General features: G+C 47.7%; 1 protein-coding gene across 2 annotated transcripts; it reads right to left on the reverse strand.

The window, feature by feature from the left end:
* Positions 1–67: 67 nt before the first annotated feature.
* On the reverse strand, positions 68–18549 carry Timd4 (T cell immunoglobulin and mucin domain containing 4). Of its 2 annotated transcripts, XM_069993895.1 has the most exons (9): positions 18487–18549; positions 15957–16298; positions 14605–14883; positions 12843–12926; positions 12647–12727; positions 5621–5664; positions 4243–4321; positions 2925–2964; positions 68–1780 (listed from the first exon to the last, which is right to left on the reverse strand). In XM_069993895.1, the coding sequence occupies exons 1-9, from the start codon at positions 18542–18544 to the stop codon at positions 1696–1698; spliced, it is 1092 nt and encodes a 363-aa protein (XP_069849996.1). In that variant the 5' UTR covers positions 18545–18549; the 3' UTR covers positions 68–1695. The 2 variants fall into 2 exon arrangements, with proteins under 2 accessions (XP_069849996.1, XP_069849997.1); XM_069993896.1 differs by lacking the exon at positions 5621–5664.
* Positions 18550–22606: the final 4057 nt, after the last annotated feature.

Consider the following 22606-nt stretch of genomic DNA (forward strand, 5'->3'; position numbering starts at 1 on the left):
CACCCGATGTTTAGACAGGGGCTTTCTAGTGAGGCTGGGGACCTAACAGAACACAAAACCTCTAGGCTGCCCTAGCCAAACAAGGAGGCCGACTTTATTTTGCTTTGTTTTTGCTACAAGGTCAAAAGAGAAGAAATCCAACAAAAGACTCCATGCTGGCCCATTTATGATTCTATTGCTTTACACGTGATTGAATGTTCTTAGCGGAATGAGTGTCTTTCAGATCTGCTCATGTTCCCCCAGCAGCTGGCCAGAAGCAGATCTCATTGAGATTGTGTGTGTGTGTGTGTGTGTGTGTGTGTGTGTGTGTGTGTGTGTGTGTGTGTGTGTGTGTGTGTGTGTGTGTGTGTGTGTGTGTCTACCAGGGCCTGAATTAAGGGCCTCATGTTCACCTGGCTTGCTTGCTCATGGCTGATGCTCTACCACTTGAACCATGGCTTCAGTCCACACATTTTTAGTGCTGATTCATTCAACAAGTGTTTGCTTTAATCTGTTTCTCAGGGCTCCTCGGGCTGGTTATTACTGAAGTTTTCCAAACAGCCTGTTCCTACCGAGGGGCAAATGGCCACAAAAACCACAGGAACTGACTGTGAGTGGCTCACCCTCACACCCAGATGGTGGCTCTGCTCTGTCATTCACCACCTGATGCTCAGACAGTTTCTTGGCTGGTTCCAAAGCTGACTCTCCCAAGGAAGAATAAAGACAACAGTAAGGTCTCCTTTAAAGACACTCCAGTGTGAAACTGAAAATAATAGAAAACTGAGGGGTCAGAAATGAGTCTGATAGTCCAGCAGCTTATGCCTGTAATCCTAGCTACTCAGGTGGCTGAGATCTGAGGATCACGGTTCAAAGCCAGCCCAGGCAGGAAAAGCCATGAGACTCTTATCTCCAATGAACTACCCGAAAAAGGGAAGTGGTGCTGTGGCTCAAAGTTGTAGAGCACTAGCCTTGAGCACAAGAGCTCAGAGACAGTGTCCATGCCCTAAGTTCAAGCCCCACAACCAACAAGAAAGAAAAGAAAGGGGGGGGGGGAGAAAGGGAAGGTGGAAAGGGAAGGGAAGGGGAAGGAGTCTGAATTATGATGTGATTCTCTGTACAGACTCTGGGTTTTCCTATCATATCAGAAGCTGGGCACTCTGTGCCCCCAAGAGAGAAAAGGAGAGATAGAGTCACACACAGGACTGGGGAATGAAGAGAAGAGAAGGGAGCAGAAATCATGTCCCAGAAGCAAGGCAATTTAGAGACCTGTGATGTTCTTTTTCTACCCTCAGGAAAGCTAGCCAGGAGCAGAGGTCCCCAAGGTCCCAGTGTTTATCTAGGACCAAGAGGCAGAGGCAAACGGGAGACAGATCTTACTTGCAGTATTTCTCACTCTCACAATGACCCTGACATTGTCTGAACTCATATGAGGACAGCAACGAGTTCTTCAAAGTATTGAAGGACCCTGAGCAAAGATCCTACAGCACAGACTAAAGTGTGGACAGAGACCATGTTAAGATGTGGTCTCTACGGTACCTTTCATGTGTGAAATTAAAACGAGACTGGACCCATTACCTCCATGGAAAAGATGACACGTTCAAAATGAAAAATGAACCCAACAAAAATGAAACCATGCTGGGGCCTATTTGGACCCTGGGGTATCATCCCCCGTGCCCAGTCAGGAGAGATGTAGAGAGTCCTGAGAGAAGTTGAGAGTTAGAGGGTGAAGAGTCCCTCTTCGTCATCTCCGCCATGTTGCAAGTCATCTAGCACCGTGTTGCTTTCTCCAGTGGTGTCCAGCCTGCAAGGTAGAGCAGACGCGATGAGCAAGGCAAGGCCAAGGTCACCAGAACAAGCCAGACAAAAACACAGGTGTTCCTAAGTAATGCCCCCGCTGTCCAGGATTAGAGCTCACGGTCCTCCTACTGGACAGGTGGAGAAACCGAGACCGCCGGCCATGATTGGCGTTACCAATGTATGCTAAGAAAGAGGCAATGGCTCTCTTAGCAAAGCAGAAAGTGGTGATCTAAATGCATTTATTTAACCAAGAGCATCTCCAAGGGCAAATTCCTACTTCTTCATTCTAACTTGACGATCAAGCTGGACTCCAGTGGCAATCCTATCTATTAAGGAGGCTGAGAGCTGAGGATCGTGGTTCAAAGCCAGCCTAGGAAGAAAAGTCTGTGAGACTCTCATCTCCGAAAAACTACTCAGAAAAGGCTAGAATTGGTACTCTGGCTCAAGTGGTAGAGCACTAGCCTTGAGAACAAAGACTGCTTAGGCCCTGAGTTCAAGCCCATGGACCAGGACAAAACAAACAAACAGAATTTGCTGACCAACATTGTAGTGGTACAGTTAGTTAATGAAAGTAAATCGTTCATTAACAACTTACATTCCATCTTTTTATTTCTTCCCCCCAAATGCATAGAACAGGCCAGATGCCCAAAATTCAATTTCAGAAACTCTTCAAATACTGTTTATTTTCAAACTGTAGGGGAAAAAACAACAACAACAACAACAACAAAAAGAAACCCACCTGTTTCCAGCCAGGCTTGGTAGCTCACACCTGTAAGCCCAGCTTGGGAGGCAAAGATCTGGAGAATGCATGCTTCGATGCCAAGTGGGGTAAAAAGTTCGTGAGACCCCATCTCAACTGATAAGCTGAGCATGAACGATAACCCAAAACTGGGGACAGGGGAAACACATCCCAGGAATAATATTCTAAATGTTCTTTATTGTGTTCTGACCTTTCAAGTCCTCTTTCTACTAAGGACACCTGTCTTGACATTTCCCTTTGGATCATACCCCAGGGTTAATGGTCAAGGGATGAGAGGAACTGAATCCCAGAAATGAGGCCCCAGCCCTTTCCACCTTGTACACATCTTACAGCCTCTCTCTAATCATCTGTAAGATCAGGGCACAAGCAGCCTGGCACCACGAATTACCTCTTGTGTTTCTGCAAACAGTTGGTTTTCATCAATTTTCCTGCAAAGGTAAGGCCACAGTATAAGCAAGATAGCTGAGTCAAACCTAATAACTTCCTTTGGTGCAGAGTCTCGCCTAACTTTGCTTACTTGTTTTTTGCTTTGGTTGATACTGAGGCTTGAACTTGGGGCACTGTCAGCTTAGTCACTTGAGGCTGGTGCTCTACCATTTGAGCCACAGCTCTACTTCTGGCCTTTTGCTAGTTCATTGGAGACAAGAGTCTCTCTCTTTTCCTGCCTGGGCTAGCTAAGAATCCGTGATCCTCACATCTCAGCCTCCTGAGTAGCTAGGATTACAGACACGAATCTCAGGTGTCTAGCTCCTTGCTGATCTTTTGCAGACCTGACAGGTATTTCCTTTTTTGGGGGTGGTGAGGGAGGGGTCCGGTCGTGGGGCGTGAACTCTGGGCCTGGGCGCTGTCCCTCAGCTCTTCAGCTCAAGGCTAGCACTCCACCACTTGAGCCACAGCGCCACTTCCGGCTTTTTTTTTTCTGCTTATGTGGTGCTGAGGAATCGAACCCAGGGCCTCAGGCATTGCAAGGCAAGCACTTTACCACTGAGTCACCTTCCCAGCCCAGGTATTTCCTTTTCTAAAAATATCACAGTACTCAGAAACTCTGACGTATTTCTGGACAAAACTCCACCCTGATCAGCTTGCTGGTCTAATCAGGATGCATGCCACCCTGTGTCAGAAGGACTGACCACTGATCCAACCCCCAATTTATAGAAAGTCCCCAAAATGACTGGGTGCTGGTGGCTCATACCTGAAACCCTAGCTATATTCAGGAGGCTGAGATCTGAGGATCGCAATTTGAAGCCAGCCCTAGCAGGAAAAGTCAATGAGACATTTACCTCTAGTTAACAGGCAAAAAAAAAACAAAAACCAGAAATAGAGAGCTATGTGGCTCAAGTGGTAGAACACCAGACTGGAGCAAAAAATGGCTAAGGGAGTTACTGGCCCTGAATTTCCCCCTCCCCTTGCCCACTCCAGAAATAAAGAATACCATGTTAGGGCTGACAGACAGCCAGTTTCAATCAATGTAGGTGCTCTTACTCTTGTTTTTCCTGTCCAAAATATCAAGTCTAACCAGCAGGACAACACACCAGCCATTAGCACAGTCATGGAGATGAGGGCTAGGAGCCCTTCCACGCAGTGGAGGGGCCAGCAGTAAGTCTGAACCTCTTTAAGGATAGAGGGGAAGGGCAGGGAGGGCAGGAACTGCCCACCCTCAGATCTTGCTGGAGTTACCTCTGCGCTAAGGGCTCCCTGCCACCTACCTCGCAGGAGAAATGCCAAGAGGAAAGCCAGGAACAGCACAAATCCCATGGTGGAGGCAATGATCAGGGGGACGGTGACCTGGAGAGACAGGGAGGGGTGAAGCCATCAGCCCTGCCATGGATGGCAAACACTCATTACCAGCAGCTTGGCCATGTTTGGACCAACTATGTCTCAAATGTCAAACCAACGTCAGCCCGTTCATCAGATCGTATAAACTTCTGAAACATCTAAGACTTTACCCATAGCCCCCAAAGTTCCCTAAATCTTAGACATCCTCAGGTCTGTTGAACCTGAAGATTTAAAAAGATCTGATTAGCTGGGTGCTGGTGGCTCACGCCTGTAATCTTAGCTACTCAGGAGGCTGGGATCTGAGGATCACGGTTCAAAGCCAGCCCGGGCAAGAAACTCCATGAGGCTCTTATCTCCAGCAAACTACTAGAAAACCGGAAGTGGCGCTGTGGCTCAAGTGGTAGAGCGTTAGCCTTGAGCTGAAGAGCACAGGGACAGTGCCCAAGCCCATAGTTCAAGCCCCACGACCAACAATAAATAAATAGATAGATAGATCTCATTGTGGTCAGCTCTGTGTTGCACTGAAGAACCTATTTCCTAGACTCTACCCACATCCGTAGCTCTTTCTATCCCTACCTTCTCCTTGCATGACTGACTTTTAGAGAAAGCAAGATTCAAGAGAAAATGATGCCAGGGGCCTGGGAAGTTGGCTCAGTGGTAGAGCGCTTGCCTTGCATGCCTGAGGCCCTGGGTTCGATTCCTCAGCACCACATAAGCAAAAAGAAAAAAAGCCAGAAGTGGCGCTGTGGCTCAAGGGGTAGGGCGCTGGCCTTGAGCTGAAGAGCTGAGGGACAGCGCCCAGGCCCCACAAGCGGATGAAAAAAAAGAAAAGAAAAGAAAAGAAAATGATGCCAGGAGCTGGTGGCTCATGCCTGTCATCCTAGCTGCTTAGAAGGCTGAGATCTGAGGATCCGGGTTCAAAGCCAGCCCAGGCAGAAAAGTCCGTGAGACTCTTATTGCCAATGAGTCACCAGAAAACCAGAAGTGGAGAAGGAATAGAGTGCTAGCCTTGAGCAAAAGAGTTCAGGGACAAGGCCCAGGCCCTGGGAAAAGAAAGCCAGCAACACAGGGGTAGAACCCTCCCCTCTCCTTCCTTCCCACTTTTCTCCTTTCTTGCCCCCCCTTCCTCCCTCCATGATGATGTGGGCTGTCTACTCCATATATAAAAGTAACAATCAATATGATTTCTGCCTAGAGTACAGCTATACAGATCCTTTGACTATTTCATAATGGTTGTGAGACATTTTGCCACTTAGCAATATTCTCTCTCTCTCATCCACTGGCGTAAAAATCTATCATACACTTTACCTGATTTGATTCGCCATTACTGTGCCCAGTGTTTTCCTTCTGATCTGGTGGGAAGGAAGAATGAAGTGAATGGTTACATTTCCTGTGGGAAAATAAAAATCCCCCTTCTGATAAAGGTACCTCACAGGCCACCTGGGAGTTCAGCTGATGTGTTTAATTCTTCACTACCATCTTTGCTCTTTTGCATAATTAGTTATGCACATTTGTTTTGATAGGATTCTAATTGAAAGTTGATCTGCTTGCCAAAATTATGCCACAGGAACATCTCCACTTCATAGGCGGGCACAGACGTCTCTATAGGCTCCAAAGATACATTAAGGATTTCTATCCAGTAAGAAATCATGCTGGGCACTGGTGGCTCAAGCCTATAATCCTAGCTACTCAGGAATCATGGTTCAAAGCCAGCCCGGGCAGAAAAGTCCCCGAGAGACTCTTATCGCTAACTAATCACTCATAAAACCAAAACTGGTTCTGTGGCTCAAATGATAGAGCACTAGCCTTGAGCACAAAGAGGCTCAGGGACAGTGCCCAGGCCCTGAGGTCAAGCCCCACACAAAAAAAAAGTTTCTATCATTCTGTTGTCTGGTATGTATTAGAAATGGAATAAAACCCAGGAGATGGCATCAGAGATACTGACTTGGAAGTTACCAGCATCTTGGCAACAGTGTCCTTAGTGAACAAGAAACCCAAAGGCTGACTTCCAGCAGGACTGCTGTGGAGCATGAGCAGTAAGAGGAGGGCGGAGCATGGAGAAGAGCACCAATCAGAGCACGCAGGAAGGAAGAGCAGCGTTGGAAGCTGCTCTTGACATCCAAGAAGATGTCAAGTTACACCTGCAACAAAACCCTAGGCAGATATACTACATTAAACCTGCACAGGAAAACAAAAGCCCTGACTATGATAATCATCTCAGCTGATCATTACGGAAATCAATTAAGTTTGTCTCCTGGCTTCACTTGAGTATTAGGCAAAGGAGTCATGTGCCAGGTTTTGGAAGGCTCACACTTGGAACCCCACGGTTTCATTTGTTCCTCTGGGAAAGTGACTCGCTGGACGTGTAAGAGCCTTAATCACCCGTGGAAGAAATTCACAGAGCTTTTGTGTCCTGCAACTAAGTTGTTGCCGCTCTTCTCTCGCCCGTTATCCCTTGGGAGCGAGAAATTGCAGGTGGGAATTCAGACTCCTACCTCCGCTTTGGCAGAACGCTGTGGGCGTGTAATTATTTCTGATAGCTATGCCTGAAATTGAATGTATCCAACGGAAAGCCAGCCCAGGGGTGGTTTTATTGGAGTGATCTAACGGGAGAGTGTTTTGCAAACGAACGCTGCTGCAAGGAGACCAGAGAAAACATATTTTTTCCCCTTCCTCACAAAATGCCAGAGGCTCAATTGGGAAGTACTGCCCGGCTAGAGAGCATTTGTCAAGGCACCTGCTAGATTCCATGCTGTGTTTTCCTGGCCCTTCGATCCTCAAGACCACCTTCCATAGAGAAGTGGTACGAAAAGGCAGCAGAATGTACACAGCAGAGTGTGACCCTCTACTGTGGGGCACCCAGCCTGCCCTTTGGTGTCCCCCCTCTGTTGCTTTGGCTGGCTTTTTCTCTCCCACCGCCGTCTCCCCCATTGTTCTTTTGATGGGGCAGAGGAGTGGGAGGTCTTCCCTTTGCCCCTCTTCATCTCTCTCCTCATCTTGGCAACATCTGTGAACAGAAGTGATCCTCCCTTAGCTGATAAGACCACAAAATTACTTACAAATTCAAGTTCACCCAGGCGCCAGTGGCTCATGCCTGTAATCCTAGCTACTCAGGAGGCTGAGATCTCAGGATCGTGGTTCAGAGCCAGTCCGGGCAGGAAAGTCTGTGAGACAGTTATCTCCAATAAACCACCAGAAAACCGGAAGTGGCACTGTGGCTCAAGTGGTAGAGTGCTAGCCTTGAGCTGAAGAGCTGAAGGACAGCGCCCAGGCCCAGAGTTCAAGCCCCAAGACTGACCAAAAACAAAAAACAAAAAAAACCTCAAGGTCAAGCCAGGCACCCATGGCTCACGTCTGCAATCCTAGCTATTCAGGAGGCTGAGATCTGAGGACAAAGGTTTAAAGCTAGTCCCAGGCAGAAAAGTCCAAGAGATTCTTATTTCCAACTAACCACCAAAAAGCCAGAAGTGGGGCTATGGTTCAAATGGTAGAGCATCGCCCTGATCAAAAACAACAACAAACACGAAAGGTTGGCATCTGGGCCTCAGGACCAACACACTCCACAGTCTCACACACTGACACTCAACACCCACCACGCACACACAGGGAGGCTTTCTTTGGACAGTGAAACTGGGGCTGACTTGGTAAAGAAGAAAGATGCAAAGCCCCCTTACCTCACTCCACTCTGGGCCTGTAAAACCAAGAAGAGTCTACTGTGAGACTCAGGCAGGGAAACGCTCCACATTGCACACAGGGTTCAGTGTCTCCAGCCTGACCCCGAAGCTCTCACGGGTGCTACATTTGAGGCGTTATGTTTGAAGCCGTTCTGTTCTGGCTTCCTGCCGGTTGCTGGGTATCATGATCCTTATAAGGGCTGAGGAACAGTCACTCCTCATACTTCAGGAGTGGACTGTGGAGTGGCCAGATCAGGAGAACCGGGCCTGGTCTCCACCGCCTTCTTACTCCTTGCCAGGCCTCGCTCAAATCGCTGGCCTTTTTCTGAGCCCGTTTCCCATCGCCTTCATTGAGTAGTGTTCCACAGAGAACTATTGTCCCTGCCCTCGCCTCTCACCTCCAGGAGTTCTTGCATTCACAAAATTAATATCCCTTAGAGCTGGGCGTCAGTGGCTCACACCTGTCATCCTAGCTACTCAGGAGGCTGAGATCTGAGGATCACAGTTCAAAGCCAGCCCAGGCAGGAAAGTCCATGAGACTCTTATCTCCAGTTAACCACCTGAGAACCAGAAGTGATGCTGTGATAGAGCACTAACCATGAGCTGAAGAGCTCAGGGACAGCATCCAGGCCCACAGTTCAAGCCCCACGACTGACAAAAATACATACATACATACATACATACATACATACATACATACATACATACATACATACATACACAAAAAAATCCCTGAACCCAGCGGTAAGTCCCAGACTCTCCCTCCACGGTGCTGTGTGGTCCAGCGAGCTTCTTCAAGACACATTGTTGGGAGTGCCTTCTAGAACGTCAAATCACTCTGGGAGCCCTTGAATGGTACCTTAGACTGCCGTGCTCTTTCATCCATGACTTGGTTTTCAAGCCTCAATCACAGAGCGGAACTCCCTTGTTGTGAGCAAACAGAGGATGGTGAGATGAATGACATCTACCCCAGCACTGAAACCCAACCATTACAAGGTCTACAGAAACCATCCAAAGAAGGAGGAGGAGGAGGGGGAGAGGGAGAGGGAGAGGAGGAAGGAGAAGAAGAGGAGGAGGAGAAGGGGAGGAGGATGAAGGAGAAGAAGAGGAGGAGGAGGAGGAGGAGAAGGGGAGGAGGAGGAGGGGAGGAGGAGGGAAGAAGGATGGGAGGAAGAGGAGGAGGAGGAAGGAGAAGAAGAGGAGGAGGAGGAGGAGGAGGAGGAGGAGGAGGGGAGGAGGAGGGGAGGAGGAGCAGGAGGAGGGGAGGAGGAGGAAGGAAAAGAAGAGGAGGAGGAGGAGGAGGAGGAGGAGGAGGAAGACGAGGGGAGGAGGAGGGGAGAGGAGGAGGAGGAGGAAGACGAGGGGAGGAGGAGGAGGAGGATCAAAAATCCCAACACTGGCTCTAATAGTAGAGAATTACCACCATGAGGGATTTTTTGAAGCTTTTTAAACTTCCCTAACTTGGTGATTTTTGTCACTCGTTGGCTGTTTCCTGCGTGTGATTAGCAGTTAAAATATCATAAAACTAAACAGTGTCTATGTACTTAGCAGGAATAGCAAGTCGGCTGAGAGACGGCGGGAAATGGCCTCTATTAACCCGCAATGGAAGGTGTGTGAATGGAAATAACATCAGAGACGGAAAGAAGAAAGAAATCAAGAACCCTTGGCAACGACTATCATTTACCTGTCAATAATTACACACTAGGCTTTTTTTGTGTGTCATGCGTTCCCTTCCTTTACAGCTCTGTAACATACACACTGCTATTATCCTCGTTTACTATTTTGAGGAAGCAGAGAAGCACAGAGCGAGTAACTCACTTGAGATTCTAAAAGGAAAATAATCACTACAAACACGGATATAACCATGACACTCCAGGCTCTCCATATAGTGCTCTGTCTTACCGCCACATCCCAGGCTACTCAGAAGGCTAGGGCAGAATGGACTGGGAAGAAAGTGCTGGGGATAATGAGGTAGTATAAAAACCCATCCTGAGACATAATCAGAAAGGAACTTCACCCGGGCTGTGTGGTTTTATTAAGGAAATGGCATCATCAAACGGCTGCGTTCGCTCGGGCTTGGGAACTCATAAACAATAAGGATTGAATCTTTAGGGAATATCCTGGGTACCAAGCAAGAAAAGAAGTGAATGCCCCTAATAGGAGCATTTTCCCTCCTCAAATAGACTTCTGAGAGGAAGAAAATAAACAACTATCTCCTACCTTCATCAGAGGTTTTTATTATTATCACTGTGGGTTGTGTTCATGATTGGATTATATAGTTCCTAACCGTTGGAGGTATGGCAAAAGGGTTTGAGAATCTAAAACACAAATTCTAGACTCCTCACCCCCATATAAAAATATGTGCACATGCAAACACACAATTATGTAAGTAATTGAGGAGGGAGGGGCTGTGTATTCACGCTTCCTTAAACATTCATTCATAGGTGATCACCATTAATGCTTCTTTGTTTGTTTTGTTTTTGTTGGTGGTGGGGCTTGAATTCTGGGCCTGGGCACTGTCACTAAGCTTCTTGTACTCAAAGCTAGTGCTCTACCACTTGAGCCACAGCATCACTTCCTGCTTTCTCTGAGTAGTTTATTGGAGTTAAGAGTTTTATGGACTTTCCTGTCCAAGCTGGCTTTGAACATGATCCTCAGATCTCAGCCTCCTGAGTAGCCAGGATGAGAGCAATGAGCCACCAGCACCTAGCTTGGTTGGGCCTTCTTATAGCAAGCTCCCCTTCAGCGGTAGCAGGACTGACAACAGATACTGCAGCAATTTTTGGTCCAGAAGGATAAAATGAAAATTATGAGGGACAGGATAGAAGGTTAAAAAAAAAAAAAAGCTGGGTACCGGTGGTTCACTCCTGTAATCCTAGCTACTCAGGAGGCTGAGATCTGAGGATCATAGTTCAAAGCCAGCCCAGAAAGTCCATGAGACTCTTATCTCCAATAAACCACAGAAAATGTGAAGTGGCACTGTGGCTGAAGTGGTAGAGCACTAGCCTTGAGCTGAAGAGCTGACCGACAGCACCCAAGCCCAGAGTTCAAGCTCCACAACAGACATCATCATCATCATCATCATCATCATCATCAGTCCCAGATTTCAATGGAACAAAGGGTAAGAGTTTGGAGGCACTCTGTCTACCCTCAGTCAATTTTCTTTTTCTTTTTTTTGGGGGGGGTCTGGTCGTGGGGCCTGAACCTAAACTCTTTGCTAATCAGAACGGGGGGGGGGGAGGGGAGGAACCCAACATATACTCTTAGAAGAGTGAAAAAATTGATAACAAGTGATCACAGCAAGGGTGGGGGGAATTTGGGAAATCAGATACTCTATGGGTAGATAGATAAATGGTCTCAAGGACGAGTTTATGATTGCAATTCAATTGCATAGTATACACCAGGATTTTTTTTTTCTTTTTTCTTTTTGTTGGTTGTGGGGCCTGAACTCTGGGCCTGGGCGCTGTCCCTCAGCTCTTCAGCTCAAGGCTGAAGAGTCACAGCGCCACTTCTGGCCTTTTCTGGTTATATGGTGCTAAGGAATCGAATCCAGGGCCTCATGCATGTAAGGCAAGCACTCTGCCACTGAGCCACCTTCCCAGCCCAACACACTAGGATTGTTAAGCTAGCATTTCTACTTCTTGATTCCTGGCCTACTTTCAGAAGCACCTGTGTATGTGCTTAAGGAAACATGCATACTCAGAGATGTTCACATAACACTATCAGAATACAGAAACACTGGAGCAATTTAAATGCCATCCAATAGGTGATCGATACAATAAGCACCATAATATGGAATATTATCCAGCAACTGAGAAATGCAGATCTCTACATGGACTGAAAACAAATGTGGTCCAATACATAATACTCAGTGAAGAAAGCTAGATGTAAAGGCAGCATCTGGTATGATGGCTTAAACCAAAAAAAGCACACACATACACACATACACACAAGCAGCTCCGCTCAAATGGCTCAAATAGCCTGTTATCCTAGCTACTCAGGATGCTGAGATCTGAGGATCACAGCCCAAAGCCAGCCCAGGGAAGGAAAGTCCAAGAGATTCTTATCTCCAATTAACCACCATAAAGCTGAAAGTGAAGATGTGGTTCAAGTGGTAGAGGACTAGCCTTGAGTTCAAGCCCCTGTACACGCATACGCACCTACACCACAAACAAAAGTAGGTATTTCTCTGTGTAAACATACACTTAAGGGAATGGGAAAAAAGATCTAGCATACTCACCTTCAACTAATAAAACAGAGAGTCACAGAGCAAAAGGCTGGAGTTGAAGGCACAGAGTCAACGAGATGTTTGCTTCCAATATGCTTATGTCCAACTAACCAAAGTGCATTCGAGTACTGTGTGTGCGACTTACCATAGATCAACAATAGGTTGCAAAATGAATAGGTGATTTCCTGGCTATGCTTTCAGATTTCAAGGCCCACATTGCTGAGGAAGAAGGAAGAGCTGGAGAGGGGCTCTGGAACAGAGCCAAAGCCACAGAAGCCACAGAAGCCATGTAGCCAGTTTCCCTTTTGCTCTAGCTCCCAGGACGATGTGGGCTATGACCCCATGGGAACCAAAGTAGCTGAATCCCAAGACATAGAGTAGATTGTTCCCACGGCCAGAGACAAGCCAGTGGCTGGAACACAGCTCCCTTACCTCCAGACCGAGACACCTCCATGTCTTTCCTTCCCCTTTTCATGGCGGGGGATTGGGACCAAAGAACCCAGCCTTCCATCCCTTTGGAGAAAGAAAAGAGAAAGAAAGAGAGAGGTGGAGCTTCCAGCCTGCAACAGTATGGCAAATAAACCCTCGCTCCCCATTCTGAAAGGTGGAGGGGGGGCAGTGGACCCACCTTTGGACTTGGGCAAGGCAGATTCTGCAGGAGGGGTTTCTGTGGCTCTGGGGGAGTTGGTGGACTGAAGAGAGGTCTCTGATTCTGGAAGAGAAAAAAAAGGCTGACGAAAAGCAACTGCGAATGGCGGTGTTCACTGGGGTTGGTGGTGGGTAGCGGAATTTAGGACTATTCCTTTTTCACCGTCATTGTGCTGCTTTTTAGATTTCCAGTTTTCCTCCATTTTTAGAGAGAAAACACCTACAGGTTTTAGAATGGGTCTTTTTGTTTGTTTGTTTTTAACAAACAAAACTCTGGGCCCGATTGCTCTCCTTGGGCCTCTTTGTGCTCAAGGCTAGCGCTCTACCACTTGAGCCACCGCGCACTTAGGGCTTTTTCTGAGTCGTTTATTGGAGATGAGAGTCTCACAGACTTTCCCTGCCCGGGCTGGCTTTGAACTGTGATCCTCAAATCTCAGCCTCCTAAGTAGCTGGGATTACAGGCATGAGTCACCAGCACCTAGCCTAGGATGAATCTTTTCAAACCAATATATACAAAAATGTATTTAGAGTTCAGGGATGTTAGTGACTGCCCAGAGTGCACTACAATTTGCTGATTTAATATTGCAAAGCTGTTTGACTTAGCCAGGCCTCCTGCAGACAGCTGAACAGCCTAGGAAAACAGGCTCATGGTCCTTTTCAAGGCTCTGGCTCAGAATCAGAGGTGAAAATCTAATGACGGGAGAGGAGGCTTTCGGCAAGCCCGTCAACCTAAGAGGGACAAGATCCAGGGCTAAGAACTATTCAGAAAGGCGCTGGGTGTCAGTGGTTCGTACCTGTAATCCCAGCTACTCAGGAGTCTGACATCTGAGGATCACGGTTCAAAGCCAGCCTGAGCAGGAAACTCTGTGAGATTCTTATCTCCAATTAGAAGGGGAGCTGTGGCTCTAAGTGGTAGCACAGCTAACCTTGACTACAAAAGCTCAGGCCCCATGACTGGCAAAAGAAAAGAAAAAAAGAGCCGGGCGCTGGTGGCTCACGCCTGTAATCCTAGCTACTCAGGAGGCTGAGATGTGAGGATCGCGGTTCAAAGCCAGCCCGGGCAGGAGAGACCGTGAGACTCCTATCTCCAATAAACCACCAGAAAACCGGAAGTGGCGCTGTAGCTCAAGTGGTAGAGCGCTCGCCTTGAGCTGAAGAGCTGAGGGACAGCGCCCAGGCCCAGAGTTCAAGCCCCACGACCGACAAAAAAAAAAGAAAAAGAAAAGAAAAAAGAAAAGAAAAAGAAATATTCAGCACCCAGGGCCATTCCAAGGCATCGAGAGGCCTTTGCTCAAGTGAAGCTCACATGCCCGCCAAGGTTCAGTCCTGAGAGCTGAGCCTAACCCAGAATGACCTTTCTAGTGCTTCAATAAGCAACTACTTTGAGATGCCTGGGAGGTCAAGTGGAAAACCCCAAATGCTGACTTTTCAAAAACACCGAGGGAAAGAAACAGGAAAAAGATCTCGTAAAACAAACAAAAGGAACAGTTAAGTGAGCCATATCATTATTCTCCACTCTCTCTCTCTGATCTCTCTCTCTCTCTCTCTCTCTCTCCCTCTCTCTCTCTCTCTCTCTCTCTCTCACTCACACACACACACACACACACACACACACACACACACACACACACACACACACACACACACACACACCAGCAAGTTCTCCTGGAGCTCCCCCATTGCTTGTAAATAAACCCAAGACACATCCGTCCTGTAGAAGGGCCAGCCCTGTCAGCGCTCACCTGCAGCTGGGGTGGACCGGACGGTGGAGGTCTCCGTGCTGAGGGGTGTGGATGGCTGTGGGAGGGGACTGGAGCTGGGCGCGGGGCATGTGGTCCCCGCGGTCGGGAGGACGGAGGAAGCGCTGGTCTGCGGCGGTCCTCTGGTTGTGAGAGCAGATGTGGTCATGACTGTGGTCGGAGGCCCCTCGGTGGTGGTCGTCAGGTGAAGGGCGGTGGTTGGGCGAGGGGTGGTTGTTGGACTTGTTGTCGTTGTTGTCGTTGGGACCTTGGGTTTGGGGGCTGACACCGGGGGAAGAGGTGAGTGGCGCCAAGCAGAGGGAAAGGAAACCCATGTGTACCTGCGATCTTCCGTTCTTACCCCCTGTCTGTGTCCCTCACCTGGTGCCCAGGGAGGGAAGCGTGGATTGCTCGCTGAAATGCTCACTGCCTCCATCCCTGTCTCTCCCGATCTAGACTTCACTCCTTCCACTGCACCTGTAAGTATGTCCAACCCCTGCTTCCAACTCCAACAAGGAGGACTTGTCTCAAACAAACAGACAATTGCTGTGCCTGGATTACTGCCGCTGGGCCTGGTGACAATCAAATCTATCCAGAGTCCCCAAATTCTTATCAAAAAGCACCTGATAGGAACAGCAGACAAAGCCTGAACTCTGCCGGGGTTGTCTCCAAACGCCATGTCCTGACCCGGCACCAGAAGTCACTAACTATTTGCTTTCAAGTCACAGCCGCCCCACAACGCATTCAACTGACTTCATAGAACAGCCTTTTCCTTATTATTTCGAAATCAACCAATATGGGGAAGCGGGGAGAGGAAGAAGCTTCCATGCTAGCTCACATACAAATTGAAAAGCCGAGAGACAGACAGGCAGGGTGGGCGCAGGCCTACAATCTCAGCTACTCTGGAGGCAGACATGTTCAGAGCTAGGCCAGGCAAAAGCACGAGACCCTATGTGGGGAACAAAAAAAACAAACTAGACTAAAAACTAAAGGATGAGGGGCATATCTCAAGTGGTAGAAGACCTTCTTAGCAAGTATGAGTCCCAGAGTTCAAACCCCAGGACCACCAGAAGAGGAAAGAAACACACACACACACATACACACACACACCAGGAAATCTGAAAACACTGGGTTCAACTTCCTAAGGTAACCAGCAGCTTCCCTCTTCAGCCTGATCTGGTTTCCTGCCCCCTCTCCTTCCCACATACCCCTTGTATTCATTTCTGTGGTTGTCCTGGGGTTTCCATTTCTGCTCTGTGGCCTGACTCACCGCCTCTTCATCACAATCCATGGATCCTGGGCCCCAGGCACCCCCAGACTCCTCCTCCTTCCCCAGCGTCCTCCCTGGAGCTCACCTCTCTTGAGCTGCAGGTGGATGTTTCTCTTCACGTCGTTGAACCAGCCGGGCACCTCGATGCGGCAGCAGTACATGCCTGCATCCCCTTCCTCGGCTTTGGCGATGGTCAGGGAGATGTGGCCTTTCTGGATGTCTCCCTGGAGCTGGTATTTGTCCAAGTTCCCTGCGATCACTCTGGCCCCGTCCGTGTGGAGGAGCTCCTGGGTGCACTTGGACTTGGGGCAGGGGCCTTTCCCCCAGCACATGCTGTTGCGGCTCTGAGACCACGATGAATAAAGACAGGGCAGGGTCACCGCCTGGCCCAGTATGCCCGTCACCATGAGCTCCGCTGATGTAGGTGCTGCAGGGAAATAACGGAGACAGCGATATCACATGGATCAAGGCCTCTCGATGCTTCTAGAAGATTCCAGAGGGTTGGAATCTGTGTGTCCTTCTTTAGCATACTTCAACACACCCTTCAGGGCTGCCAAAATCTGAATCTACATATGCCCCTCCCTACTCCCCACCCAAGCCAGAGTCCCCCCCCACCTCCCCACCCCCGAGTCTCTATAAACTCCTTTCCACAGCAAGACCGTTTTGCAGATTACAACATGCTGATCTTGAATATTAGTCAATAAAGTCTCCACCCTGTAATCTTTGATTTCACTTCTTCTATTTCATACAAACCCATCCAAAACCAACATGGCCCACGCATGATGGCATAAGCCTGTCATCTCTGCTACTGGAGAGGCAGAGATCGGAGGATTGAAGTCTGAGGTCAGTCCAGGCAAAAGAGGAGACAGCAGGTGCCAGTGATCTCGGCATGCATGTAGAAAAATAAACCAACGAACGTGCTGAGATCATTTTAGAAGGGGAAGGGTGTAAGGAGAGTGCTGGGAAGGGGAAGGTGTGGACAGAGGGTGCATTGCATACATGTATGGAAATGTCACCGTGATGGGGCTGGGAAGGTGGCTCAGGGACAGAGCGCTTGCTCCACATGCATGAGGCCTTGGGTTCGATTCCTCAGCACCACATAAGCAGAAAAAAGCCAGAAGTAGCTCAAGTGGTAGGGTGCTCGCCTTGAGCTGAAGAGCTGAGGGACAGCGCCCCAGCCCAGAGTTCAGGTCCCACACCCGACAAAAAAAAAAAAAGAAAGAAAGAAATGTCACCATGAAAATCCCCTTGTGTACAGTTCATGGTCACTAATAAAACCAAACCAGCCAAACAAAAAAAGAACAGTTCACCAGGTACAACTTCCTCCAAGCAAGGCTGGGAAACCCCATTGGATGCACACCGTGTCCCACCACAAATCCACAAGTCACAAACGGGACACGTGGCTCAAGACCCCAAAGACTTCAGCATAATTAAACACTGCAGTGAAACCTCAAGTTCACGGGCAACAAGAAGACTAGTCAAAACAGTAAGAGCCAGACTTTAAGCCAGGCGCCGGTGGCTCAAGTCTGTCATCCTAGCTACTCAGGAGGCTAAGATCTGAAGATCCCAGTTCAAAGCCAGCTTGGGCAGCAAAGTCCATGAGATTCTTATCTCCAATGAACCACTAGAAAACCAGAAGTTGTGCTGTGGCTCAAGTAGTAAAGTGCTTGCCTTGAGCTAAAGAGCTGAGGGACAGCACCCAGACCCAGTGTTCAAGACTCATGACTGACAAGAAGAAAAAAAATGCACATACCACATGAAAGGCTAGGAATAACTCTCAACCTATGGGTTGTTTCTTGGGGGGAGGAGGGAGTCTGTCTAGAAGGATTCAGGAGACAAAGCCCCTGGCCCACCCTAATGGAGCCTGCAAAGGATCAAGGGCCACTAGGTAGTACCTGTACAGATACCTGTCTAGTATCCTAGACAGTAGATGGTCTCACTCAGGACCCTCACACACAGAAGAGAAGGAGCAATTCACAGACTCCCAGTGTCGATACAAATTACCAGGAAGAGTCCCAGCTCGGTATATACCCCAGAACGTCTTCCCTGGCCCAAACTGGGCATACATGATTCATGTAAAACCTGGACACAATGTGCAGAAAAGAACTGTCTCCTTAGCCAGGTATGGTAGTACACACGTATAACTCCCACCGTTAGGAAGCTAAGGCAGAAGACCTGCCTGGTAACAAAGCATGATCCTGTCTCAAACAATCAAACAGCCTTTCTCCTTGAAGCCATCCCCAGCAAAACAAAAGGAAGCAAAAAGCAACTAAACACTCCTGAAAATAAGAGTACAGTGGCTATTATAACAAGGGTTCTTAAGAGAATAAATTGCCCTGATGCTTTGCGATAGAAAACATGCAAATGGAATTTCTTGCCCCTGTTTTTCGGATATATTGTGCTTATGTTTTATTCTGAAATTTTCTTTTCCAGTATCAGCACATAAAATTACTCCCCCCTCCCCCCCCAAAAAAACCCAAACCTGCCTCCGGATAAATCCCTGTGTAACAAGCAAGGGATACCCTCCACCTGGAGGAGTGGAAGAACATACTAGAAACTATTACACTATAATATTCTCCAACAGGGAGCCCACATAGAAAGCAACAGACACTTACTCGGAAAAAGCCACCCGAGTCCCATCGCCAGCCAGAGAATGAGAAGCCCTGTGGCCATGTTGACAGAAGTCTGTCTGTCTGTCCAACACCCAAGTCTTATACCATGCTTACTGCTGACAGAGTGGGATATTTTCATTTCAGTTCCCCCTTTTTTTTTTTTTTGCCTCTTTATCTTCCTTTTCCCCCCATTGTGAGCGGTCACCCTCGATTTGAGATGTAGGACAAAATGTGCAGAACTCTTCTCTCCTAGTGGCCAGGGTGGGTGGCACAAATGTGTGCAATGACTGTGGGCTGTCCACCTGCTTCTCTGTCCACACGATTTGTCTGTCCCCAGGATGTCCGTATGTGTGCATGAGTGTGCGTGTGTAGTCTCACAGATGTATACGTTTGTAACCTGTGCCACAGTTGTCCTCACTCCTGTGTGACAAAATGCAATTAACTAGCATCTCTGGGAATCATTTATACATAGTTCATCGTGGTGGCCAAAGGAACTCTGACTGGGGATTGAATCCCAACTGGATTTCTCCCTTCTCTTGACTTCTGAACACCCTACCACGTGCCCTCATGGGGAAAAGGAAAAGTGGGTGCCATCCACCATCACGAAAGCCCCAAACACCATCAGTGGCAGGGCCTGAGTAGATGGTTTCATAGCTCCTTATGGACTCCATAGTCAAGAAATCAAACCAGCCTGGCGCCGGTGGCTCATGCCTGTAATCCCAGCTACTCAAGAAGCTGAGATCTGAGGATCACAGTTCAAAGCCAGCCTGGGCAGGAAAGTCTGTGAGACTCTTATCTCCAATAAACCACTCAGAAAAGTGGGACTGTAGCTCAAGTGGTAGAGTGCTCGCCTTGAGCTGAAGAGCTGAGGGACAGCGCCCAGGCCCAGAGTTCAAGCCCCACACCAACAAAAATAAATAAATCTCTGGAGACCAAAGAGGGTAAATTCACTCACTGACTACTGCAAGGCTGAGCAAACTACAGTCCGTGAACCAAATCCAGTCTAGCACCCAGTTCTATTGCAACACACATGTCCATTTTTTTTGAGGGGGGGGGTGTCCGGTCGTGGGGCCTGAACTCTGGGCCTGGGCACTGTCCCTCAGCTCTTCAGCTCAAGGCTAGCGCTCTACCACTTGAGCCACAGCGCCACTTCCAGCTTTTTTCTTTTTGCTTATGTGGTGCTGAGGAATCGAACCCAGGGCCTCATGCATGCAAGGCAAGCGCTCTACCACTGAGCCACTTCCCAGTCCATTTTTGCAAGCTACAGGGGTAGAATTAATTTATAACCCATCCCCCATGGTTCACAAAGCCAAACGATTTATTATCTGGTCTTATGAGGAATAAGATTGGTCAACCCTTTGAGTCCATGCTTGGTCCCAGGCATGTTGCTACTGCGATTGCTCTATTAGAGCAGTCATTCTTGTTCTCAATAATCTCACAGCCTAGTGCCACCTAGTGGTCAAAAGCAAGTTAACAGGCACCACAAGATGTAACCGGAAGGGCATTGTGAATCACTCCTTACCAAGTCTGCAGGATGGAAGATAAGAACTAGAGAAATGTGAAGTCCTACTCTAAAGACATTGAAAAGGGTTTGGCAGGATGAACACAATTACAGATAGAATGAAGACATTAAAAACTAGTAAATGAATGAAGTATTGTGTCCCATTAAGTTGGAGAAGAGGACATAATGCAGAAAGAAGACATGGGTGCTGAAATCTTTCAGAAAACCTTGCGAGATCTCTCATGTCTGGCTCTCCTTTCCTTAACTGTACAATGAAAGGACTGAACAATCCCTCCACCGGAAGTTATGACTAGGAATTAAATAAAGCGACTTGTGGGTACGTTCTCTGAACTCATAATTAGAGAAGGGTTTTGATTTATACACATGAAGCAGGAAGACGAGAGGAAGCAGTCCTGAGCCAAGTTGGCTTTTTAGCATCCACCCTCACAAAGGAAAAAGCCAAGAGGAGAAAAGGAGAAATGGGGCCTGGGTGGGGCCCCAGGTCTTCCAGCTGGTTCAAAGAGCCCTGGTTAACATTCACTCCGCTCCAACCATGAAAATTTTCCATGTGAAGAATTACAGAAAGTCCCGATATCCCATCGTGGGCTGGGAAGGTGGCTCAGAGGTAGGGTGCTTGCCTACCATGCATGAGGCCCTGGGTTCGATTCCTCAGCACCACATAAGCAAAAAGAAAAAAAGTCGGAAGTGGCGTTGTGGCTCAAGTGGTAGAGCGCTAGCCTTGAGCTGAAGAGCTGAGGGACAGCACCCAGGCCCAGAGTTCAGGCACAACGACTGGATCCCCCCCCCAAAAAAAAGAAATGGAAAGTGGGAGAGTTGATATAAGAATGAAAAAGAACCAAATTTGGTTCCCTTGGGGGAGAACCTACTTGGCCCAAACACAGGGACGTCACTGTAGAGAGGTCACATGATCCTGGGAAACCTCAGATGTGTCTAACTTGGGCAATCCATTTCAATTTGTTTTCATGGAACTCAGTGACCGTTTTTTTCACCAATATTCCAATTACCATCCAAATAGGCCCATGGTAGCCCATGATTTTCAATAGAGTCACTTGACTTAGCTACTAGACGTGAAGTGTCATCGTCAATTGCAGGTGGAAGGCTGCTGTGAGTATTGTGGACCATTCTTTCTTTCCCAACAGGACAACTGGCTCCAGACAGTAAATACCCCACCAATGTATGTGGAAGACAACAAAGACACAAAGCAGAACCCCACCTCCCACCCTGCAAGCAAACAAAACAAACACAAAACAAAACATTCTTGCCTTAAACTATTACATTGTGTGTTTGTCTGCAGTGTAACAAAAGAAATCCTTGACTGGTCAGAAGGTGTTAACTTTCTGTGGACTGATTCCATCTAGAATGGAAAGCTTTGACATTCATATTACACACACACACACACACACACACACACACACACACACACACACACACACACACACACACACACACACACACACACACACACACACACTGTCTTTCTTTTTGTTCCTTTCTCAGCCTGCAGCTGTGATTCTCAGGAATGGCTGCACCTTTTGATCAGAGAAGGAACTTCTGGTTTTCTCTCCAGATAGAGTAATTCATTGCTGTGGTGTGGGCCTGGTCTTAATATCTTCCAAGCTCAAAGTGGCTACTTAGGTATGAGAACTGCTACGTTAGACTCTCTTCATCTTAGTTTGCTGGTTTATGCTTCATGATTCCTACTAGATCATTCCCCAAAATATTCCTGAATCCTCAGTTCCCATTTCAACCCCAATAGCAACCTAGACATACTTTATTCCTAATTGGAACAAGACATTAAATTACTCATTCCTGAAGGTAATGTACTGTGCCCTACGGTTTTTAGAGCTAGAAGAAAGGACTTAACATGTTTTGATCACAAGGAAATGATCAATGTTTGAGGGGGTAAAATATGCTTATCCTGATCTTTGATCTAAGTGTTATTTGGCATCATTGTACAATTAAAAACACATACAACGAGCCGGGCACCGGTGGCTCACACCTGTAATCCTAGCTACTCAGGAGGCTGAGATCTGAGGATCGCGGTTCAAAGCCAGCCCGGGCAGGAGAGACTGTGAGACTCCTATCTCCAATAAACCACCAGAAAACCGGAAGTGGCGCTGTAGCTCAAGTGGTAGAGCGCTCGCCTTGAGCTGAAGAGCTGAGGGACAGCGTCCAGGCCCAGAGTTCAAGCCCCACGACCGACAAAAAAAAAAAAAAAAAAACACATACAACGCAGCAATTGTGGTAACATAATTACGTAGTTTAAATAGAAACATAGCTTTAAATGTTTTCATTTCCATGAAACTATCATATATTATGTCATATTGTGTTCATGTAAAAATGTTGGAGACAGGGTCTATATACTCCAGGCTGGCTTTAAACACACCACCCTCCTGCTTCAGCCTCCCAAATGCTAGGATTACAGGGGTATGGTACCACACTCGGCTTTGCATATGCATTTTTTTTAACCTTACTGTGGTCTGAACACAGGGACTGTCTGGAATCTTCTTGTGCCTCAATTTTGTCTGCACAGATCTGGGTCATATTCTATAAATCAAAGCATAAGCCAATATAGACAGACACATACACACATACATGCAT

The sequence above is a fragment of the Dipodomys merriami genome, unplaced genomic scaffold (genome assembly GCF_024711535.1).
Source record: "Dipodomys merriami isolate MVZ:Mamm:240054 unplaced genomic scaffold, mDipMer1.0.p SCAF_44, whole genome shotgun sequence".
Taxonomy (NCBI): Eukaryota; Metazoa; Chordata; class Mammalia; order Rodentia; family Heteromyidae; genus Dipodomys; species Dipodomys merriami.

Excerpts from the sequence above, each read along its gene's own strand:
- Timd4 (XM_069993895.1), bottom strand. The coding sequence starts at position 18,544 with ATGGCCACAGGGCTTCTCATTCTCTGGCTGGCGATGGGACTCGGGTGG. Across the intron at positions 12,728-12,842 it reads TGCCTTGCCCAAGTCCAAAG|GGATGGAAGGCTGGGTTCTT; the intron begins GTGGGTCCACTG and ends CTTTCTCCAAAG. Across the intron at positions 2,965-4,242 it reads CTTGGCATTTCTCCTGCGAG|GAAAATTGATGAAAACCAAC; the intron begins GTAGGTGGCAGG and ends TTACCTTTGCAG.